At 39.8% G+C, this 22,399-nt stretch overlaps 1 protein-coding gene across 2 annotated transcripts; it reads right to left on the bottom strand.

Annotated features, from left to right (window-relative positions):
• Window positions 1-391: 391 nt before the first annotated feature.
• Window positions 392-20,565, bottom strand: st14a (suppression of tumorigenicity 14a). 2 transcript variants are annotated; one of them, XM_034866398.1, is made up of 20 exons: window positions 20,080-20,565; window positions 13,652-13,811; window positions 11,984-12,114; window positions 11,792-11,862; window positions 10,489-10,655; window positions 10,355-10,390; window positions 9,700-9,934; window positions 8,292-8,434; window positions 8,108-8,211; window positions 6,940-7,052; window positions 6,011-6,147; window positions 5,824-5,928; window positions 5,624-5,731; window positions 5,407-5,523; window positions 3,927-4,061; window positions 3,563-3,746; window positions 2,960-3,231; window positions 2,178-2,314; window positions 1,137-1,339; window positions 392-1,099 (listed from the first exon to the last, which is right to left on the bottom strand). In XM_034866398.1, exons 1-19 carry the CDS (start codon window positions 20,119-20,121, stop codon window positions 1,181-1,183), a joined length of 2,556 nt encoding a protein of 851 aa, XP_034722289.1. In that variant the 5' UTR covers window positions 20,122-20,565; the 3' UTR covers window positions 392-1,099; window positions 1,137-1,180. The 2 variants fall into 2 exon arrangements, with proteins under 2 accessions (XP_034722289.1, XP_034722284.1); XM_034866393.1 differs by having other exon boundaries at window positions 392-1,339.
• Between the last annotated feature and the right edge of the window lie 1,834 nt (window positions 20,566-22,399).

The following is a 22,399-nucleotide window of genomic DNA, read 5'->3' as shown; positions in this document are numbered from 1 at the left end:
CTGATGTAACTATTATTTTTCTTAGTTAAATGAGCTAGTAATTCTGATTGTTCGTACATTCCTATATATTTTATATTAATGTATGCACTTTAAGCATACAAGAAATGTCCTAAATGCCCCCCCCCAAGAGACTCAACAGAAGACAATAGGGTAGTGTTTGAAACTAAATAAAAAGCACAAAATATAATTTGTAGTCTCCCCACACGTTCTGAAAAACATCCTACTGAAGAAGACAATTTGTATTGAAGAGTGCAAAGTGATCCAATTTTTTTAATATGAATTCAATTTAAATTTAGTTAGAAGGAACTCAGATAGGGTTTTAAAGTAAAGCCATCCAAAAACTCAAGATGAAATGCATGTCACAGAATGAAAATAGAAATGCTGAAAATTGGAGGTTATGGTAAAAATTTTATTTAAAAACATCTGCTATAAAACACAGAATTCACAATGACTAGAGATGGATTCAATTGACAAGATTATGTATATTGTGATGGAAAAGACCTGTTTTATTATCAAATTAAACATGAAAGATTAAACTCAGTTTATGCAGATGGGTTTTATGCCAATAGAAAATCCGTTCCAGCTGTTCAAATGGTGAAAAAGGGTCACATCACTAACGTTTTAGGGATTTCTGCCGGACTAAAATTGAATGATAATTGTGTAATATACCAAGCCATAGGAGGTAAGATGGAATGAGGTAAGATGGAATTAGTTTGTCATTTTGTTTTTAATTTACACAATTCAGAACAAACAAGGAGAAGTGGAGGGAGATTCTTATTATATACTGTACTTTATCCACTGAAAGAACATAGGCCAACAGAGTACAACGATGCACATTTCATTCGTGAACCTGTGTAACAATCACACCTAAAGTCTATTTCTTGTGCACCGCATGACATTATTCTCTGAAACACGTTAAAACAGAAACAACAACAAAAATTAAAACATTTATTTACATTTAAAAACATTTCATCCACCCCACCCTCATAAAAATCACAGTGGACGCAAAATGTGTTGCAAATGCTCTTCAAGCAAACAGTGCCTTTGTCACTGCGGCTGAGACTGGGAGTTGACGCCACAGCATCAGCTGGAAAGTTAGAGTGCTGAACCAAAAATCCAGACTGTGGTCACCGGTCTGTTATCGTGTCCATATGGCCTTGTTTGGCCCCTTTGCAGTCATCTACACTCCTGTCTTTTCTTTGATAAAGCCACGGAACTTGGTGACTGCTGTGTAGATTCCGGGTTTGTCCCTGCGGGCGCAGCCATCCCCCCAACTGACCACTCCTGCCAGGAACATACCTTTGCCGGATGGACTGGACAGAGGGCCGCCAGAGTCCCCCTAACAGAGACAAACACAGGTACATGTGTTAGTATAGACTTGCTACAAGGGGGGACAAGCAAAGTGGGGCATTATCTTATCTCTCTGCCCCTTCATCTCCTACACCCTCTCCTCCATTCTGCCGTTTTACAATCATATATTTTCCCATGGCTGTGTAATAAATTAAATAGTAAGACAATGCAACTAGTGTGTCTGTCATTATACATTCATCATTGGGGAAGTAATAATGCGTCATGAGTGCCCCATTTCATCACACAACCAAACAAGCCTCTTTTATTGCCAGAACATTGACAACAGTTCCATTTCTAGACAATTGTCCATAAGGCTGAGTATCATTAAAGCATATTCAATACCAATACCATGACTTTCATACCCATTCCTAAGATTCTTTTTTAAATACCAATTTTTATAAAACAAAAATAAATTACAACATGTAAAAATGATTTTAATTTATGTTTCAGCTTCTACTCCGTAAGCGGTCTCTGTGTAACAGAGCTTTTCCTGCGTGTCTCTACGGCCGTGTAACGTTAGACAGCCAATCACAAACATTATTAGATCTTGGCATGCTGCTTGCTGATTGGCTCACTGACCCAGATGAGATTTACTCCTAAGGTATTGAAATTGGGTATTAAATGACAAGGCCTTTTTCTTTTAATACTAGATACTCTAGAGGCAATTTGCTCAGTGTCTAAAAAGTATTGAATTCAGTACCGAGTACCGAGTAAAAGTTGCCTCTTGACAAAAAAACATATTGATGTGGCCTTGTTTTGTAAAACATTGTGGCAAGAAGTTGAAAGAGAAGGAAAGCTGGGCATCCTGTTCAACGGCTTTTTCTTACCTGACAAGCATCAACGCCTCCGGTCAGCACACCGGCACACATCATCCGAGACGTGATCTCCCCTCCCATCAGGCCGTTACACACCCCCTGGTTGATGATCCGGACCTGAGCCTTTTGGAGCACTTTTGCAGCAATTCCTGAAGCACAGACACACACACAGACACACACACACACACACAGACGTTTTATTAACGTTTGGGGTTCTAACCGTCAAAGAAAAGGTATTATTCCTATTGGCGGGCCCTCAGTAAACAGGTATGGCGTGTGTAGAAACTACATGACATCACATCAATCTGGAGGCAAATATAGAGCAACTACAATCAATATATTGTAGAATATGTATTATAATAATATATTATAATATAAACAGAACCACAACATTAACACCAAACCAACATATTAGCACATGTAAACCATAGGCACATTTGAATTCACAATACATCATGTGCATCACATATATAAATACAGGTATGCTAAGCAAAGACTAAACATATTTCGAAGATATAATCTGATGTTTTACTTCATTTAGAAATTAACATTTGAATGGAAGACATCCAGGGGATGCAGTAAAATCACCAATGACTACTACTACCAGCAATACTACTTCTGTTACTCCCAAATCAAAAAGTCAAATGAAAGACATTAATTGATTTGTGATATCCGTCCACTTACTGTATATTTTAGAGATTTAGCTAGAGTTTTTAAAAAAATGTTTCAGTATTAGTGGCAACAAGTATTCACCTAAATGAAGAATACTAGGTTTACTCTTGGTGGACACTCACCTCCTTCTCGAGTGGCGCCCCACCCGGTGATCCACACCGTGCTACCAACGGGGAAATCGTGTTGGGGAGCCGGCAAGCAGATCGGCCTGATGTAATCGGAGTAAGTGACGGGGCTGGACAGCTCCATCAGGGCGATGTCATTATCGAAGGTGTAGTGGTTGTAGTTGGGGTGGGGTATGATCTGCTTCAGGGTCCTCTTCACCACCGCATTTCCCACCTTCTGCTGGTCGTGAAGGCCCAGATAAACTTCCCAAGTGCCGGGCTGGGAGAACCTGAGGAAACACGGCGCAAAACACATCGCAAACGTTATTCTCAAGCTAGGATAACCACTCATGTCAAGGTCAATTTTAGTTGCAAAGCACCTTTTATTGTATGAAAACACAAAGTGCTTTACATTAAAAACAATGCACACATACATGCAAGCATGCACGTATCTACAATATGAAAATTGAATAATCACCAGACATCTAAAAGAGGATGAGCTTCAAATGGATCTCTCCACCTTACTTATTCAGAGAGAGCTATGAGCCATGATTGGTCACATTCTGCAGCAAATTAAAGAGGTGTAATCGGCAGTGAGAACATAAAAAAGTAAGATGCTACCTTGTTTTGGGGTCATCTTGCACACAGTGGGCGGCGGTGACCAGCCAGCTGGGAGCGATGAGGGACGCTCCGCACACGTGGTTGAAACCTTTGGCGTGGAGGCTGACCTGCCAGGGAAACTCCCCTGCATCGGCGTCCTGACCGCCCACAATACGAGAGGTCTTGAACATAGCGGTCCCGCAGTCTGCAAAGTAAGACAATTATTCAACCACACCAGCTTGTTGCAGCTTGTTGTTGTGTCTGAAGCGGGTGAAGTTCACATCTGTGCAGTCATGCGAGCTAAACAATGCCGATGGCGATGATAACCAGGTTGTGAATGTGAGACAAACTTCACCCACCCGCCGAGCTTTTGATTGGGACATACCGCAATTCTGCTCGTCCGATCCGTCTGAACAGTCCGGTGTCCCGTCACATTCTGGGTTCACTTTACTGATGCATATATTGTTATTACATTTATATGTAAGGTCAGTGCAGCTCACAGAAGGGCCTACACCAGAGCCTGCAGAGAGAGGGAGGGAAGAACAACCAATTTGGTGAGGAAGTAATGTATGAGGCAGTAGTAGTAACCGTACTGCAGTGATGGTTCTCTAGACAGCGGCCACTCCATTCCCCTCCTCTTTGTGTGTGATTTTTGTCTATTTGTCCTTTTTTTTAATAATTTCCCTTATTTTTCCTTTTATTTTTTTACTGTATCAGTGTTTGTTAGACGTGCCAATATGTTCAATGTAAGAATGTCTTCTTGAAATTAACATGTCCATGTTGAATAAAGAAAATAAAAAATGTTTTAGTGCTACCAATTTTCTTTCCATCAGCCTTAGCCAATGACTGATACGGGCTGCAGATTTTTTTGACCCGATATTTGGAGTCAATACTGCTTTTGCTCCCTCAATTTACATCAGAAAAACGTAAACCCTGCCACACGGGTTTTGTTTTCGGAGTCTACTCTGCAATTTCTTTAAAATTAATAGACAAAATCACAAATCAGTGTCACTTTTGCAATCATCCTCCATTCATATACCCAAAATTATGTGTGCAATGCGCATCATATGGATGGGTGTACTGCAAATGTTTCACTGTACAAGGGTGAAAGGTTTTCACCAACATCTACAACACAGCCGTGATGATGCGTTGCTTGCTGACATAAGACGGATATAATTATGTCTTGACAAAATGTCCTTTGTCAACACATTTAAATCATTTAAGAAAACATAAAGCCTAAAAAGTAGCCATGGAATAAAGTGCTTGATTTGTAATTTAGGACTGCCATGGTGCTAGTGGTGGGGGTGGGGGTGGGGGTGCAGTACATGGTCTGCACGTGAACTGCAGCGTCTCCAGCAACACAGAGCTGCCTGTGGACGCCTGTCTGGAAATAATGCCGGGGAAACGCAGCAATCTTTTTTTCCTTTATTGATCTCTAAATCCATTTCAATACATTGTTTTCTTATTATTTTGTTTGTCTGATGTTTTCCATTCACAGTTCAGCCCTTTGAATTGCATTTTTAATGTTTGAAAGGGGCTTCATGAATAAAGATTGATGGAGTGATTGATTGATTTCAATCAAGCTTTCCTTTGGATGTCTGAAATTTGGTGCTGAGCAGATAGTGTACAGCAGGTGTAAACTACAGCTGCCCTCTGCTGTCAATAGGGATGAAGTGCAAGTAGGATAAATGTGAGTTAAAACAAAACAGGTGTGTAAAGGAGTATACAGGAATCAAGCTGAAGTACTTGACTCCGGTGACAAATTATTCCTTGTTTTGAGAAAAATATGTTTAAAAAAAACATGAATACTAGAGTCAGTGACTTATGTCTGGTGACATATTTGTAGCCTAGTAAAGAAGTCTTACCTCTTGGACAGTTGAGCTCATCTGTCCCATCCCCACAGTCATCCTTGCCGTCACACTGAGTCTTCTCCGAAACACATTTGTCATTCTTACATGTAATTTGCCCCGATTGGCATTTACCTTGGGAAACAAAAGAAACAGACCAAGTGTGAAAAAATGTACTGAAAACCTTTCGCTGCTCATGTAAAATCCATCCTCCATCAGTGTTGACAGGTCTTACCACAGTTGACCTCATCTGTGCCGTCTCCACAGTCATTTACGCCGTCGCATTTCCAGAATGTGGGCTTACACATCCCGTTTCCACAACTGATATCGTTTGAAGAGCATTCTGGAGAAAAACAGTTAAACTCACTTAGAGAGTGATCCGACTGTTGATTTGGAATACTCTATCCAAATGTCATGTAAGTAAATGCTACTTACTGCAATTTACTTCATCGCTCATGTCCCCACAGTCATTCCAGCCATCACACCTGAGCTCACTTTTAACGCAGCGATAATTATTGCACTGGAACTTGCCTGGACAAGCTGTGGATGAAAGGGTTAACATGTAGTACGCTTGCTCAATGTTAGGAAATAACCATTGGTGGGGAAAAACCAGGTGGCTTACGGTCTGTGACATCGATCGCCGTGTACGACGCACTGAATCCTCGGTCCACGCTGGAGAAGTCGGAGAAAAACGCAACGCTCATTGTGTTGAGGTTGCTGGTTTCTGTCAGCGTTCCGTCTACCTTTTCTCCACAAAGTCTGAGGATGAGACGTACAGGGCTGAGTTAAAATAATCTATCCTCCAATTAAAATCTCTTTGTTTAAGTGACACAAGACTTTCACACAAGGAAACAAGGGTTTGTGTACCGGCAGTATTACTTAAGGTGACAAGTATTTTAACTCAACCACAATCTTTTTTCAAATCTTAACTAGACATTTAAATTTAACAATCGTCGACGCAGCACGGCCACTTTTTGTCAACTGCAACTCCCACAATGCCCTTTACCTGGCTCACAGCCACCTTTTCTTGGCTAAATTTAACTATAAAGACCCAAAGTACTGTCAACTTGTCAAAGAGAGCTCCTCTTTTTCCATTGTTTAGCATGGTATGGTTGTTTTACACTTTACTCACTGGTTGTAATCTACACATGCACTATACTGTTGTAGTTTGTCAATGACTGTCATGTTATGAAAGTAAAAAGTACTTTAAATAATCAATTCTAATCTAAATCTTAATCCATGTTGAAGGCAAACATCGACCATTCTAAAAAGTATATGGGATTGTAACTGAAATTTATCAAAGCAAATTAAAATTGAATGATACTAATGCGAATTTAAACATAAAACAAATATTTCTGGTCATTGTACGTGCATACATCAAGATTCAGGCCCACTGCTTGAACAGTAAAGAAACACTAACAGTAATAGTTAAACAGTTAAGGAGTTAGTAAAAAATACAAACCGTTCACTCACATGCACACATTGTATCACACATACACACTAAACTGTCTAAAAGATATCTGTACATGTGCTCTGTATGCATGGACTCACTTCTTTCCGTTGATCTCCACGTAGTCTTTAGAACAGTCCTTCCTGTCCTTCCAGCCAGGCTCAGCCAGGAGGAACTTTCTGAAATTCACCTTCACACCCTTACCAGCAGGGACCTGAATGATTGACAAAGACAAATTAAAAACTTGACAACACAGTGACGGGACCTTTTAAGGAGCAGGGGTTAAAGTGGGCCAGAACGATCCGGAAAAGTGGTTCGCCACCTTCAATTAACAAGTAAATAAATCTAATCGGCCGTTTCATACATCAGTGTTTCCTGTTTGTTTCAAATAACGCCAACTTCATCCATTCCAGTGTTTCCTCTAGTCACTCTCAGCAGAGTGCACTGTGAATCCATGAACATGGCAACTGTCTGTGGTGAGTTCACTTTTGTAATAAGAGCAGGACTGTTGGGTACTATCTGGTTAAAGTCAGTTGAGCGGGTGAAGATCACGTTGTCGGAAGCCTACCAGTTACAATCGAACATAAAAACATGATTTAGTTTGAATAAAAACCTAGTCTCACATTGCCAGTCCTTCCTCCACAGCGCTGCGAAGGAGGGTCTGGCTAGTCCACACAGAACGGGGGATTATGGGATGGGAGACGAACGTGCTCTAGTTTATTGGCGTTTCTTTAAACCAATCAACTGTCTTGGGCCAAGCGCTGGACGGCGTCACGAGGCTAAATAGTGAGATTTGGTGGAACACGTGTACGTTCAAAAGTTGTTTTAGTTGTGCAACAGAAAACTTATATTGGACAGATATTCTAGCTAGCTGTCTGGATTTACCCTGCAGAGATCTGAGGAGCAGTTAACCATAGTCCTCAGAAATCCACCCGAGTTTAAAATGCCAACACAAAGAAAGCGGAAGGAGACGGACATCCGGCGGAATTTCCGGTGGCACCGAAGCAATCCCGGAAGTGGAACGTTGTGGATATACTTATAAAAACTCAACTCATGGCTGTTTTGGAAGAATGTAATAATGACAGTAAGCTGTAACAGTGAGTTTTCTTTAAGTCCTCTGTAGAGACTTTATTAAAAGTAGCCTAGTAGTAGTAGGCTAAACCCCACACCTGCCAGATCCCACTTCAAGAGTGAAACATAACAGAGGCCTGTGTGAAACGTAAAGTGAATATGTAAATGTAAAGTATCAACTAAACGCTGATGTCTCACCTGGATGGACCACTGGCAGGATGTTCGAGGAGGATAGTAATTTGGGAAGTTTGGAGAAGAGAAGATGCCGTTCTCGCCCGTCAGCTGGCCACCGCATGTTGTGCCTGTTCAGAACAGGGTCAGCCTTTGCACAAATATCAATCAATCAATCAGGGTGCAGCTGGTGACAAACATCAGCCCCTACCTGGACTTCCGCGTCGGATTTGTGAGACTTGTGCTCTAAAACCTGGGTAGTTCAGCTGGTCATTTGTGGCCATCGTCACCAGCATCACATTACCAGAAGACAGAAAGGTCAGTTGTGAAGTGCGAGAGTAGTAGCCACACAACCTGAAGGGAAAAAAAACAGACAAATATATGCACATGCATGTTCATTTATGTGATGGTATGATCCAATTTTGTTTAAATGCATGTTTATTGTAAATTAACTGATTTCGGAACACCACATTATTATCGGATCAAACACCAATGGAAATGTAAAACAATGTTTGAGGTTTTTCCCGCTGGTAATGAATTATGAATAAAATTCGTATTAAACCTTGATTTTAAACACAGCACATCAAATTACAGTCTTAAGCCCTCATGTGATTTAGAAATTAACCCCACACACCCCCCGTTATTTTACTCAAATTTATAGACATTATCCCCGACATATGTCAAAACTTTCATTTATGATTGCCAACACCGCCAATACAACTCCAAATTAAAGACATGGCAGATTCATGCAATTTCTCACACAGAAGTTGCACCTGTGTGAGAAATGTCAAGTCATCTGACTTACGGTGTGGGGGGCGTGGCCTTTCAAAGTTTGCATTTTGAAGCCTTAATTACCGCACCACCATGTGGCTGATTGGGTTCATATTTCTATAGAAGCACATGCACACCATTTCCAGTTATTCCCCCACGTTTCATGTTTCTAGCTCATTCCAGCTCACAGGAATTTGAGCTGGTGCGTTTTGCGACTTGGACACTATTAATAACTATGTCTGAAAATATACATTAACATGAATATAACATATTTGTAAAGATCCATCTTTTTTTGGATTAACCCAACATTGATGATATGCTTACTGGCCTATAGATACATTTAGATACATTTAAGCTTAGCTATTCACTGTGCTACATTTTGACATTAAAACATGATTTATAAATATATGAATAAGTCAACAATTATTAGTTTAGTAACTTAGTACCGTATGCAGCATAAAAAGCTACGTGTAAAGGCTAAAGTTTATAGTTGGCTGAGTTTAATATGAAACTCGATTATATGTAGTAGGGGGTCTCTTTTTCAGCTAAGGGGTCCTTGGCCAAAAAAGAACTGAAGACCCCTGGACTAAACTGTTGCAAGTGCAATTGAATTAGCACAGGCAATGTCAGGCCACCGCACCTGTGTGTGAAGTATAACATATATATATATATAATCAATCAGAAGCATTGCATCTGACCAGCAGAGGGCCTTACATATAAAATACACTCCTCTCTATCAAGCCTAAAGCCATGTGCAGTGGGTCACTGAAAATAAAACTATTTATTATTAACTAGTTATTTATTGGCTTGAAGCTGTATTTGGATTTGTCAAAAGCAAAAAAACTCACTCTTGCATAACGCGGCTCTCAATGGCCACCAGGGAGTCGTAGATTTTGACAAAGTCATTCTTGCAGTCCGTCTCCAGATGTATCGTATCAAAAACAAGCTTGATGACGTAGTTCGGATCCGCTCTCAGCTGCCATTGGGCGAAGGTGTTGGGGGGATAAGGGTTGTCGGGGAAGCTTGGGGACTGGATCTGCATTATTTGATTGAGTTTTGTATGTACTGAATACCTGAATGTGTCTGAGACAAAAACATTGCCTTTTAGTGGTGTTCACATTCAACTTTGTAAATCAGTTGTCTGAATGCAAATTAAATTATGACCAGTTTACAAACTTATCAGTTGCATAATATCATGCCACTACATTTCTGGATATGATGAAACCACTGAACTAAGTATGTGCACTCCTCCTAAAATCTTGTGTTTCTCATTAAAAGGAGGAGAACATCAACAAATTGCACGCACAACTATAACCCATGCTGGGTAGCAACAAGAAGGTAACCAGTGACATGAGAAGCTAATCAATGACGTTTTGAGTTCCAAACCCTGTGAACAATGTGTAAGACACGGTTGCTGTTTTTTTTTACCTATATTACCTATAAAGATGAGTTGTCTAAGATAACTCTAGCAGAAGAAATGATGGATGCAAGCTGAGGACTTACTGCGGAATTGTGTTGACAACATTCGAGAATCGATTGCTGTGAGATAAAAACAGAAATCACACAACTTAGATGAGGACACTGACAGCAAAGCAAATCCACAACACTAGTTTGGTCTTCAGTTGCTTCGACCCTACCTGAAGACGTCACATCTTCAACGACCAAAGAGTTGCCAGGTCTGGCGAGTGTGCGCCGCTCTTTGTCCACTAGAGTCTCCATTGAAGACATGGCACTGTCTACAGATACCTCTTGGCCAACAGGGACTTTGAACTCAGACAGGTAGTAGGCAATAACACTGCCCTCACTGAGAGCAAATCAGACACAAACTCAATAGTACACAAATGGAGCAAAGCCTAAAACAAAATGTCACTGAACTAAAAGGGTCAGACAGGTATGTGTGCAGATATATCAAGACTCGGGTTGGTCTTATATTACTACTGCTGCTACTACTACTACTGTAAATTGGTTAGTGATATCAGTATTATAATGCCACTTTCCCAAACACGTATGTAAAAAATTATTTAGCTTTCTTCCCAGTTACTATAAATAGCTGTTAATTCACCTACAATAATTTCATTTGACTGGGTTCTGATTGAGAATTGTAGTGTTATCTGGTAAAACTTTATTTCAGTAACACTTTTAGACACACATATTTCTTTCCACAATTTTTCTGTTGTGCCTATATGTTTGTTAAGTGTTTTTTTTCTATACCACAGCTCCTTTGGTGTTACAGATTGATACAATTTACACTGAACTGAAACACTAAGGCTTCAGTAAATCCCATCCATTTGTTGGGCAAGGAAATCTTTATAAAACGAGAGCGTATACATGCTCAGTCATCTGAACTTGAAATGCCAATACCAGAAAATGTTCAGCGATTAGTGGGTTATAAACGGTGGTGCTATAAAATCTGCATGCATGCATACAAAAATAAAGAATCACTTGTTCTTTTACCAGTGGCCCTACAAATTTCCTTTAAATCTGCTAACCAAGCCCAAGTCTGCACAGAGCGAGGAAAATCATGTTAATATTGCAATAACGATCTTAGTCGGGATAAATAAACATATTAAATTGTACTCAGTTTTGCATTTCTGCTGCTTTCAGTATTGTGCTAAAACCCAAAGTGTTGCTTGTTGAATTTAAAACAAATGAAAGGATTGAACTGAATATATCAATGCACTTAAAAAATAATTGATGATTACCTTTTAATGTTGGCACATTAAAAGGTAAAAGTCAATTCTTTTTTTCTGTTGATATCTTCTTTCAGCTAAAACAAAGCATCTCCGAGTGTCTATTGCGATATGTTAAAGCCTTTGGCAATGTGTATATTGCGAAAGTTAAAATTGTGATGGCAATAAAAAAAACTATATATTGTGCAGTCCTAATCAACAAAAAAGACAGACAAGTGGAATGGAAAAGAGTCTATTGGTAGATTTGTACCTGAAAGCCTGAACTGTAGATCCAACATAGTATTTGTTCAACTGTGCACTTTTGGAATAGATGGCTTTGAGCTGAAAGAGACGAGAGGGAAAATCCCATCAGCGTGAATGAGGTTTGTTAATAAAAACACAAACATTTGCTGACAGCAGATTGATTCCAGCAGTGGTGTGGAGGCCTGAGTGGCAGTCTTACCTGTGATATCACCTGCTGTGCCAGCGCCTTGAACTCGGAGGTGTTGGAGTTCTCGTAGGCGTCTTGGAAAACCTGGTTGGTGATCCGCATGGAGCCGCTGTACATCCTTGGTAGTCGTCCATTATCACGGACTGCAGAATCACACAGACACTCTTACTGCACAGCTGTCACCAATATCTTATTGCCTTCTGTCTTTTGAGTTGGGAAGTTTTAAGTCCACCAGGTGTACCTGTTCCCACAGATGTAGCTTTAACGTCTCCTTCTAGGTTTCAATCACTTGCATGTGCAAATAATCAGACTGAAACTAAATGAAGGAGCACTGTGCACTAACTCTCCAATGAACATTTCATGGTGCATCAAAAACTTGTATGATTTCGTTGATTTATCAGAAGGAAATGAATGAATATCTCCCATTTGATTAATATATTTAATCTCCACCAGAAAGTCCATCTTTTGGTCCTATTTGTCTGTTAGGTATCTCAAATAGTCATTAGATTTCAATGAAATACAGAGAAATCTTGAACCACCAGGGGCCAAGAAACAAGTCCATTAATGTGGATTCAGTAAATAAGAATAAATAAAAAAGAAATATGCAAAAGGGCTTTTTTAAAAGTCTTATCTAATCTACGACACTTGCTTGAATGAAAACAATCTTGCAAATCTTAAATGCTCCGCAAGGACACATAGGACATAAGTACTTTTCCCCTGGACTTTAATAACATGGTTGTGCTGTTCGGTATTATTTCTCTCATGTTGACTAAGCACATACAGTACATGAACCTGCCTAGATGTACTGATGGCCATTACTCACCTTAAAAGCAATTTGTTTTGGTTGTGTTAAGGTGACTTCATCAACTGTTTGCTATAGAGCTTAACAGTGTGGTTCCGGAAGGTAAAACCCCTTTCATTTTCTCCATAAGAATTTTGATAATCAGCCACAATGTCTAAACCATCTGAGGTAGACTAGGAAGGTGTGAGGTTGTAAAACGATGGTTTCGGTTCGGTTAGAAGTTTGTATAAAATCAACCTTGTTTTAAGAAAAACTGGTTTTATTAGTAATGTCACAGAGAAGTACTACACCACCCACAAACCTAAGTGTAACAGTGAAGTCTCTCATTGGTGGAGCTTCCTATTACCACGGAAATGTCATAGACGATATAGAACCGAGACGCCCCAACTCAGAGTCCTTTCCTGTATCTGTGCCATGTGGGTTTCTCACGGCAACGCCTCTTTAGGAGATTAGCGGAAGGTCCTGAGTGTCCCGTTTCCATTGGGAGAAGTGAACGTGAACACAGATTATGAGCGATTCTTTCGCCCCATAGTCACCAAAGTAAATTTTGGAGCCATTCCTCAACAAGCCACATATCTGCTGAAGTCCATGATTGTTTTTGTACACAGTCTGGTACTTTTTGCCAATTTTTTTGGCCGTTTTTCAAAATGTTCTTTTTCTGTTTTATGGTCACAATTCATCTCGTAGGTAGTTGGCTTGGTCCCTGACTTAAAATTATTTACACAAGCATTTAATGAAAGGTCAATGGAGCAATTGAATGGGGAAAAAATAAAAATAACATCAATTCCAGAACAAAAGCCATTCAAAAAGTGGGTGATCCCTGTTGAGCTCTGTTGTGTCCTTTACGTCTTAATTAATATTAAGGAAGGAGTGCTTACAGTGGAAATGCCAGACCAGCAGTCCGGTCATAAGGGCTATGACAGCAGCAAAGACCACCACGCCAATGATAGCCCCCACTCTACCCGGACCCTTTTTCTTCTCAAGCTTTTTGTTATCTGATGCTGGCAGGAACTGGACAGACGTGTCCCAGTCTTTGTCCTGGAATAGACAGAGAGACAGTTGTATGAGTGAATGAATGATCAATACATTAAAAATAAGGGTCTACATTAAAATAACAGCTTCAAAATAATAATTAATTTCAAAGGAGGGTGAGGACATTTTTGGAAAAGCTTTTCACAAAGGATGTTTCTTAAGTGACATTTTTTTTAAAGACAGAGTAGAAATACCTGTCTTTTCTCTACCTGAGAAGATAATCAGCAGAAAACAGCAAGTATGAACTTGTGTATTATAGGAGTGTCCCAGCCTGAGGTGACATACAGAATTGCATTTTCAAACAGATAAACTATGTTCAGAAATATAAGTCAAAAACTTTACAAAAGGAAAAGATATCGGAGCAGATTCTCATCCGAAATCTACCCATAATATAGAGACAGGACAGTTTCAGTGTGTGACGTTGCTGTTACAAGGGAATTTCATGCATGAGTCATGGCCCTGTGGTTACTCTTTGAGAGATGAGACAGAGGGAGGGAGGGAGTACAAAAGGTTTCACGGTGTAAAATCCTGTCAAACCTGCTGCAAGCAAAACACTCACAGAGCTGAAGTGGAACACAACAAGTTTAAGTGCTCGCTGTACTGTAGTAGAAAATTAAAGTTCCCTTAAAAACTGGACAACTTTATGGAACATCAGATCTTAAAAGCTTTGGGATTCCTATGAATTTAATGATGTGCATTTACGTTTTACATAACAAGATGTTTCTTAGTAAAAAATCGTCTGCAGTGCAAAACTAAGACTATACGAAGTGTTTTATAAACCAAGGACAACACTTTAGTTCTGCCAGCACAAACCTGATTTCTGTACTGAATGACTGGAATTAATAATACTGCACCTATGAGGGAAAAGAGATTTTTAAAGAGCAGCAGCTTTTGCATCTTTTGTGAAGGCGCGCTGCAGAGCCTGTGGAATGGATTTGCGTGCATAGCTCTGTTTTGTTTATTAAGAAAACATTGCATTACACATGCACTTCCCAAGGCGTTTTAAAAAGCAAAGCTACAAGAGAGAACATGTTCTATGTTCATCTCCTTGTGAAAAAGATGAGGTTTTCCGGGATTTCCTGTTTACCTGTAGTCTGTTGACTGAAGCCTGAACTTCAAGTCTACATCTCTTTTGAGCTTGTAAACAGTGTCCATATGGTTTAATAAATCATTACAATAAAAATGCACTCTGGGGGGAAAAAAACTCTATCAAAACTTTCTTCAAACATCAATAACCTAATTGTATCCGTCTTTAACAGGAAACGTCTCAATCTTTTTTATAGTCAACAACTAAGGGTGTAAATCTTAACAGGACTAGACATTAACTTTTTGAGGCAGTTGTGCACAAAAGTTTGATTTTATAATTTTTTTTTATAATAGTTTTGCTAATGCAGAATTCGAACAAACTGTTGAAAGCATCCAAACACTATCAACATTATTCAGTTGAAACAGTGGAAACAAGTATAGATTTCCCCTTTAAAAAGAAAAATGGATCTCCAGACAACATCATTTAAAGCTCCCATGACATGGTGCCCTTTGGATGCTTTTATATAAAAAGGTCCCCCAATACGGTATCTGAAGTCTCTTTTATATAGACCTTAGTATCCCCTAGTACTGTATCTGAAGTCTCTTTTATATAGACCTTAGTGGTCCCCTAATACTGTATCTGAAGTCTCTTTTATATAGAACTTAGTGGTCCCTTAATACTGTATCTGAAGTCTCTTTTATATAGACTTTAGTAGTCCCCTACTACCATGTCTAAAGTCACTTTTCCAAAATCCAGCCTTGGTGCAGAATTACAGCCACTAGAGCCAGTCCCACAATGAGCTTTCCTTAGTATGTGCCATTTCTGAGTCTGTAGCTTTTGAGGAGGAGAGGGGGGGCAAGGTGGAGGCTGGGGGTGTGGCCTTGACCAACTGCAACTTTGCTCGTTTGAAAGCCATGATGTCTCTCTCTCATGGGTGGGCAAAAATTCTCTGGGCGGGCAAAGCAGAGAAAGGGGCGGTAACCTTAAGGGCAAAGATTCCAGATCGGCCCACTGAGCTTTTATTTTCTCAAAGGCAGAGCAGGATACCCAGGGCTCGGTTTACACCTATCACTATTTCTAGCCACTGGGCGGGCCATAGGCAGGCTGGGGGAACTCATGTTAATGTTTAAAAAATTGTCATGCCATGGGACCTTCAAAGTAATACTGTGCATGCTGGTGTGCAGTGTATCAACATAGGTAGAGGTGACTTGAACTTTGTAGACATGACAATGGATTCCGCCACTAAATGTTGGAGTTAACTTTTTTCCCCCCTAAAGTTTCACTTTCTGTTCAGCAGAGGCTAATTTACCAAGGGATACTTTAACATGTGTTGCTACTTTACAGTTGATTATTAGCGGATTATCCACTAATAATCAACTGGGGCCCTTGGTAGCTTGGGGCCTAAGGCAATTTCCTACCTTTGCCTATTGGTAAGTTGGCCTCTGAGCGGATATTTAATCCGGCTAGTCACAGAGCTGAGGTTTTACAATAACTGACGGACAAAGGAGCAGTGGAGTAGTTACGTTTCAAGGCAGAGAGCCAGTTGCTAAATGAGTCACATTAACTTCATGCTTCACCTAAACAAAGCACACCGTGACATCTGTATTTGGCTTGTTTTCTGTGAACGATGTTGTGACAGTATAATATTAAGCCAGAATTAGGAAGCTAAAGTTAGCCAACTAATACCAGCAGGCTGGCTTGCTGGTCCCGCCGTGCTTTAAAGCTGCATCACTCACAGAGAATAAGCTGAACAGCGGCCTGGATCTAACGTTAGCGGTCCCTTGACCCTCTGCCGCTAGGTTTTACGGTGTGGTTCCACACAGCAAAATTTTGCTTTGCTCTAATTGAGGTTGAATGGAGACAAAATTTGCCCATGATTGGACGAGATGAGAGCGAATAGCAGCAGCAGCAAGCGAAACAAAGTTGGCAAAAGTTTAACTTTATCCGAATAAGGACCACTCAAGAACCAATCAGATTTTTGTGTTTGCGTTTGGCGGAGGTAGGTAAAAAAAAAAAAAAAAAGTCTGACCAAGATGGCGGAGGTTATCAGAGCTGTATCTTGAAAATGTAAATGTGATTAAACTGTTTCTACACGAACATTGGTACCAACACAAATTGGAATTTATGACACAAAAACTTAAAAAAGGGCAAATACACCACTGTAGATGTTAGATTAAACACTCAACCGCTCAACCGTCGACTGCTAGAATGTTCAGACATTTTATTGTAAGCCAGCTAGGCTACATTGCCAGGTTACCAGAGCATTTATGAGCTATGACATGAGTGGTTAATTTCACAAGCTACGATAGCAGCGATAGCTTAATAGCAAACTACATGCTAGCAACCTATGCTACCTAGCTTTAATCCTCTCTGCTAGCTTTAATCCTCTCTGCTAGCTGCCTAGCAGCCGGTGTTCTGTTGTGGTCTTGCGTGTTTTTTGCCACCACCAGCCCAAGTCAAAATTTTGCTTGCCGAAAATCGCGAGGTCTAATGTTAGCGGTCTGCCAACCTGCTGCCGCTGAGTCTGCCGTTGGGCTGTCCACTGCTCCGGATTGAGGGGGGGAAAAAAATGGATTTGTTTCAAATCGGTAACATAGACATAATGAGTGTCACATAATATGTAGTAATATGGCATTTTATTTTGTGTGAGTTTGTCTTGTCCAGTAGGGCAAGTGTATTTCTCTTCCGCTTGCCCTACAGAAATCTGTTTGTCGCGGACAAGCAGACAGGCCTTAATGTTCACATGTGATCATTCTATGTTTGGAATGGCATTTCATTTTTTACCCAGCTTCCCTGTCAATGACTAAAATACTTGATTGAGATTCTTGGAGGGGTGGAGTTGAAACGTGTCAAATGCGTACTTTCACAAATAAGAAGAACGTTTTATTTTAATTCAATGGTGGTTTGGAGTTTTAGAGGTTTTTTCAAATGTAAAATAAAGCCACACAAGAGCACTGCTTATGGTGCTCCAAGGGTGCAACATAACAAGCACATGGCCGCTTCGGAAACCAAAACTTGCGCACATTCAATTGGGAAGCGATGATCGGAAATGAAACCAAATCCTCCAAACGATTCCAATAAAGAATACTCCTCAGATCTGCTCCATCATATCTTGGAGAATGTATTCGCTGAGAATAAAAGGAACTTTTTACATAATGCAATGTGTTCATCACCCTGCTGTGATAAAAGTGGATTAATCTGCAATTTGAATATTTGTGGCCAGAATAGAAGGTCTGCAGTGAACAAGTCACTACAGGGCGGAGAAACCTGAAGGAATTCAGGCGCCTTGATGACTGCCTGCTTTCTGAGGACTTTCTCCTCTAAAGAAAACTTTAGTAAGTAAACTGTATTTATATAGCACCTGTCACAGACAGTAAAACAAATAAAAACAACACAAAATACTAAGCCATGTGGCTAGGTAAAGGCGTTACAGAGAGAGAGTTCCAGAGCCTTGGAGCCACCACAGAAGAAGCCACGATCACCTCTGGTTTTAAAACGTGTTCTGGGAACAGTTAAAATGTCTTGGCCTGAAAACCTCAGAGCGACCAGGTGTGTGTGCGTGCAATAGATCTTGGATGTAAGAGGGAGCTTGACCATGCGAGGCTCTATAAGTAATTTTTAAAATGCACTCTAAAACCTGTTGGTAGCCAATGAAGAGCCTTAAGCACAAGCATAATGTGTAATCTCCTGCTGGTCTTTCTGGCATTCTGTACAACTTGTTTGTCCAACGTAAAGGACGTTGGGAGGTTCGTCTTAGGGAGAGAGAATCACTAATTGAAAAAAAGGTTTTATCCATTCTAGGAATTGGTTTAACAGGTTTAAGCGTATTTACTGAAGGCACCTTGATTAACTTTTGTATTGTGCCAATTTCTTGGAAATATGTCTACAGAGAATAAGGGGCTGGGCGAATTCAGCTTACAAGAGCTTGTTTGTCATAGCAAAAAACCTGTTACATTTACAAGGATGTGTGTTGAAAAGTAATATTATGGACCAAAGAATGTGACACCCAAGATTTTTATAATATGATTTTCTCACAAACAACTGCTCTTACTTGAATGGAAGAAGAAAAACATATTTAGACAGACCTTGTATCCCATGAGCTATGACTATCTTTCACAATATGTGTTGATCCTTATCTAAATGCATATTAAGAGGTTTTCTTGTACATTTGGGGGATTGGGCCGCCTCAGAAGAGGTATTTGCTTTCATGAATCTAGAGAGACACCTTTTTGACATGGGATTAATAAGTTTAAAATCTCGCCCAAAGAACACCACGTTAAAGTGCTGGCACAGCCTCCAATAAACCTGAAGCTTGGCAAAGAAATTAAACCAGGTTTTCTTAGCTTCTAAGTTCTTCAGTTTGTGGGCAATAAATAGGAGGTATGCAAAGAATAAAATCGATTCACATTCATATGTCATGTCAAGCTCTACAAATTCAAAATCAATTCATATTTTTTTGCTTTCTGGGTGTATACTATCACATGGAAAAAGTAACTACATTTACATAGGCTACTGTAAATCTTTTTTTTTTTTAAATTGAGAATCGTTTTTTAATCGAATCTTGAGCTTAGACACTGCTGAGGTTTTAAAACACTATTTGTAAGGTTGTATGGGACTTAATGGCAGGTTTGCTAGCCTAGGTGTATTTACCTTTAGCTAACACTAAATTTAACTTATCTGCATCAGTGTGCTTCATTTCCTGTCTGATGCTCTCCACTGTCACACAAATATGCACCCATGTTGGGGAAGAATGTCATTTAGCTAGCTAACACCCAAATTCTTTCAAAACATAAATTGGGCGTTTGTGTTTGTATGAAATAATTTCATAAATTTTATATACATTCGTTCATAAAAACATAGTAGACTAGACTGTTTTTATGGAAGGATTTAGGTAGGGTAAAAATAGAGCATTGTAAATATGTGCTCCCTCTATCGAGAGTGCTACTTAGCAGTTCAGCACGTGCGTGGGCGCAATATTGACAGGGGATTTGGTACATCGAATATTACATAAATATGTTATAATAGGAGTATCAAAATGTGCTCAGCGTAATCTTAGCTACATTAGAATTGTCCGTTTGTATGCAAAAACATAAATGAAGATGTCAATAGCATAGCTACTGACGGGAACGACTAGACATGGAAACATAAGGTATCATTTTTCGACAAGGAAGCATAATTCGTCAGAACACCCCCGACTTAAGCTATGTGTAGGCTTCACAGAAGTAGCTAGGCCTACAAGTTTCTTACCGGCTTTGGGGTGTATCTTAGTCCGCTGTCCATGTAGTCCATTAGGGGCCAACACTAGGCTGCTTCAATTAAAAACCAAACCGACCTCTAACACCTGAAGAACTTCTCCTCTCCCCAACTTGTCCTCTTCTTGTTCGTGTCTTAGTTTTCGATGCTGTCCATAGGCTGTTTTGCCCCCGAGGTGAACCTGTAGGCCTGGTTGCCAGGAGATGATTCTTGTGTTCGTCAACAAATTCACCTGCGAGCAAAATAAATCTAGGGCCTATAGCCTACCAGACACAGGTAGACTAGCAACGAAGACAAATGTCTTGTGGTGTCTTTAAATAAGGCTCCTCTTCGGTCGAGATGTTGTTCACAAATGTATGGGCCTGAATCCGTCGCGTTTCACTGCGACGGAGAGAAACTCAACGAAACAGCGGAGTAGAAACTTTTTCCGGGAGCTTCAGGTTTCTGAGGGCGTGTCACCGCCACTGCACCTGGGTCCACTTCCTGTTTACCTGGCGCAGGTTTTTTGACTACCGGAATTTCCGTTGCCAGGACAGCCGTGACCATAGACCTCATAATGATTACAGTCTGGGCGTGACACTCTATAGTCTATCAATCATAATTTCCGATTGGGGATGCTGTTGTTGGAGTGTACAGTGTAGGACTTTGTGGTGTGTGTGTGTGTGTTTGTGTGTGCGCGCGCGCTCCTTTGGCTTTCTCTTCCGACACAAATGTATGGAAATCCATAGAGTTAAAATTAAACATTTTAATAAATCTACTTTATAGCATAATAATAATAGTGCTTATGATAATAATAATAATAATAATAATAATACAAATTATTTATCGGCACCTTTCATGACACTAAAGGGCACCTTACATCAAGTATATATTGATAGGAATATTCAAAACAATAAAGCATTAGTAAAACATCAGCAGTCCACATTTGGTAGAACAAGGCTCAGAAATTAACTGTTTAAAACGTAAGATGATGTTGAGGCAGTTACACTGATAGGTTAAGTTAAAAAGATGGGTTTTAAGAGCAGTTTTAAAATTGTGTAATGGAGTTAAGGGCACAGATGTGAGGAGGGAGGGAGCTCCAGAATTTTGGTGCATTATGGCAGGAGTGGTTCAGGATTTTAAATAAACTTTTTATTGGTTTTGAATTGGAGGGATTTTAATTTAAAGGCTTATTGTGTACAGTACACATGTTGTGTGGCTGATAGTGAGGTTAAGTCGTCAGAGGATTAAATCTGTTCAGCAACAGTACATCACATGTAGAGCATTTTGACAGCATCGTCACGACAAAAACAACATATATGGGTCTGATAACAACTTATTAAATTGGAATCGGACCTAACAGGATGTGAGTGTTTCTGTGACTTCCTGTTCAGATTGATTCAATTGATTTTCAAAATAAAAAACCATGAAATTAGCAATGAATGTTAGGTCTGTGTGTTTGATTAAGCAGAATTAAAATCCTGTTGTTCTATCCTATCCAATACTTCCTATATTTTAGTAGTCGTTTTTTTCAAGTCAGTCCGATTATGGTGTTGCTGTATGGTATCTGGTTTTTGGAATCAAGGAATTTTCAGGATGCAACAAGTTCTTTATTCAATCAAAGACCTTGAGTATTTTCTGTAGAAAATAACTGGCAATCCTTCAGCATTTGTTTCTTTCATGCATAGGTAGAGTGGTCATTTAACAACACAGGCATAGCATCCCATTAAAAATCCCCGCAAGCAGTGGTGAAATGTAACCAAGTACATTTACTCAAGTACTGTACTTACGTCCAAATGTTGAGGTACTTGTACTTACTTGGGTCTGTTCTTTTAATGCAACTTTCTACTTCTACTACGCTACATTTCAGAGAGAAATTGAATGTAAAATCAATTATGGAAAAGTTCTGTTCACCTTTCATTCTGGGAAAACAAGACCAGTAATGCTTTTCACGGCAAATTCCTACCTCACTACGTATGTAATGTAACTTAAAATCCTCTTGAAAAGAAAATCCCCAATATTTGCTGTGTTCTGGTTTCAGAATTGTGAATTTGGAGCACAGTTATAGTCAAAACAGGACGTCAGCTCTACAGCATGATTCTGACCCTTGGCAACTCTTGTTGTGTTTTTCCCAAACGATGTACAGATTTTAAGGCATTCTATTTTAAAATGACTTTAAAAAAATGGTGCACAGCAGAGGCTAGCTGCTCAGGGATTGTGCTGATTTTGATCCATTGTGCTGATTTTGTTATGGTTAGGGTCCCCCCCCGGACGCCCGCAACACAGTAAAACTGCACATTTTGGGGTGGCCTTTTATTGTGGCACAGCTGCTCAA

This window comes from Etheostoma cragini, chromosome 3, assembly GCF_013103735.1.
Source record: "Etheostoma cragini isolate CJK2018 chromosome 3, CSU_Ecrag_1.0, whole genome shotgun sequence".
Lineage (NCBI taxonomy): Eukaryota > Metazoa > Chordata > Actinopteri > Perciformes > Percidae > Etheostoma > Etheostoma cragini.
The sequence above is the reverse complement of the archived record's forward strand: the minus strand, read 5'-3'. Positions and strand labels throughout refer to the sequence as shown.

Bases quoted from the DNA above. Each gene is read 5' to 3' on its own strand.
- st14a (XM_034866393.1), bottom strand. From the start codon at position 20,121: ATGGACTACATGGACAGCGGACTAAGATACACCCCAAAGCCG. The intron at 13,812-20,079 runs GTAAGAAACTTG...TGTCTATTCCAG, and splicing joins TAAGATACACCCCAAAGCCG to GACAAAGACTGGGACACGTC. The intron at 7,053-8,107 runs GTGAGACATCAG...TCAATCATTCAG, and splicing joins CCTGCCAGTGGTCCATCCAG to GTCCCTGCTGGTAAGGGTGT.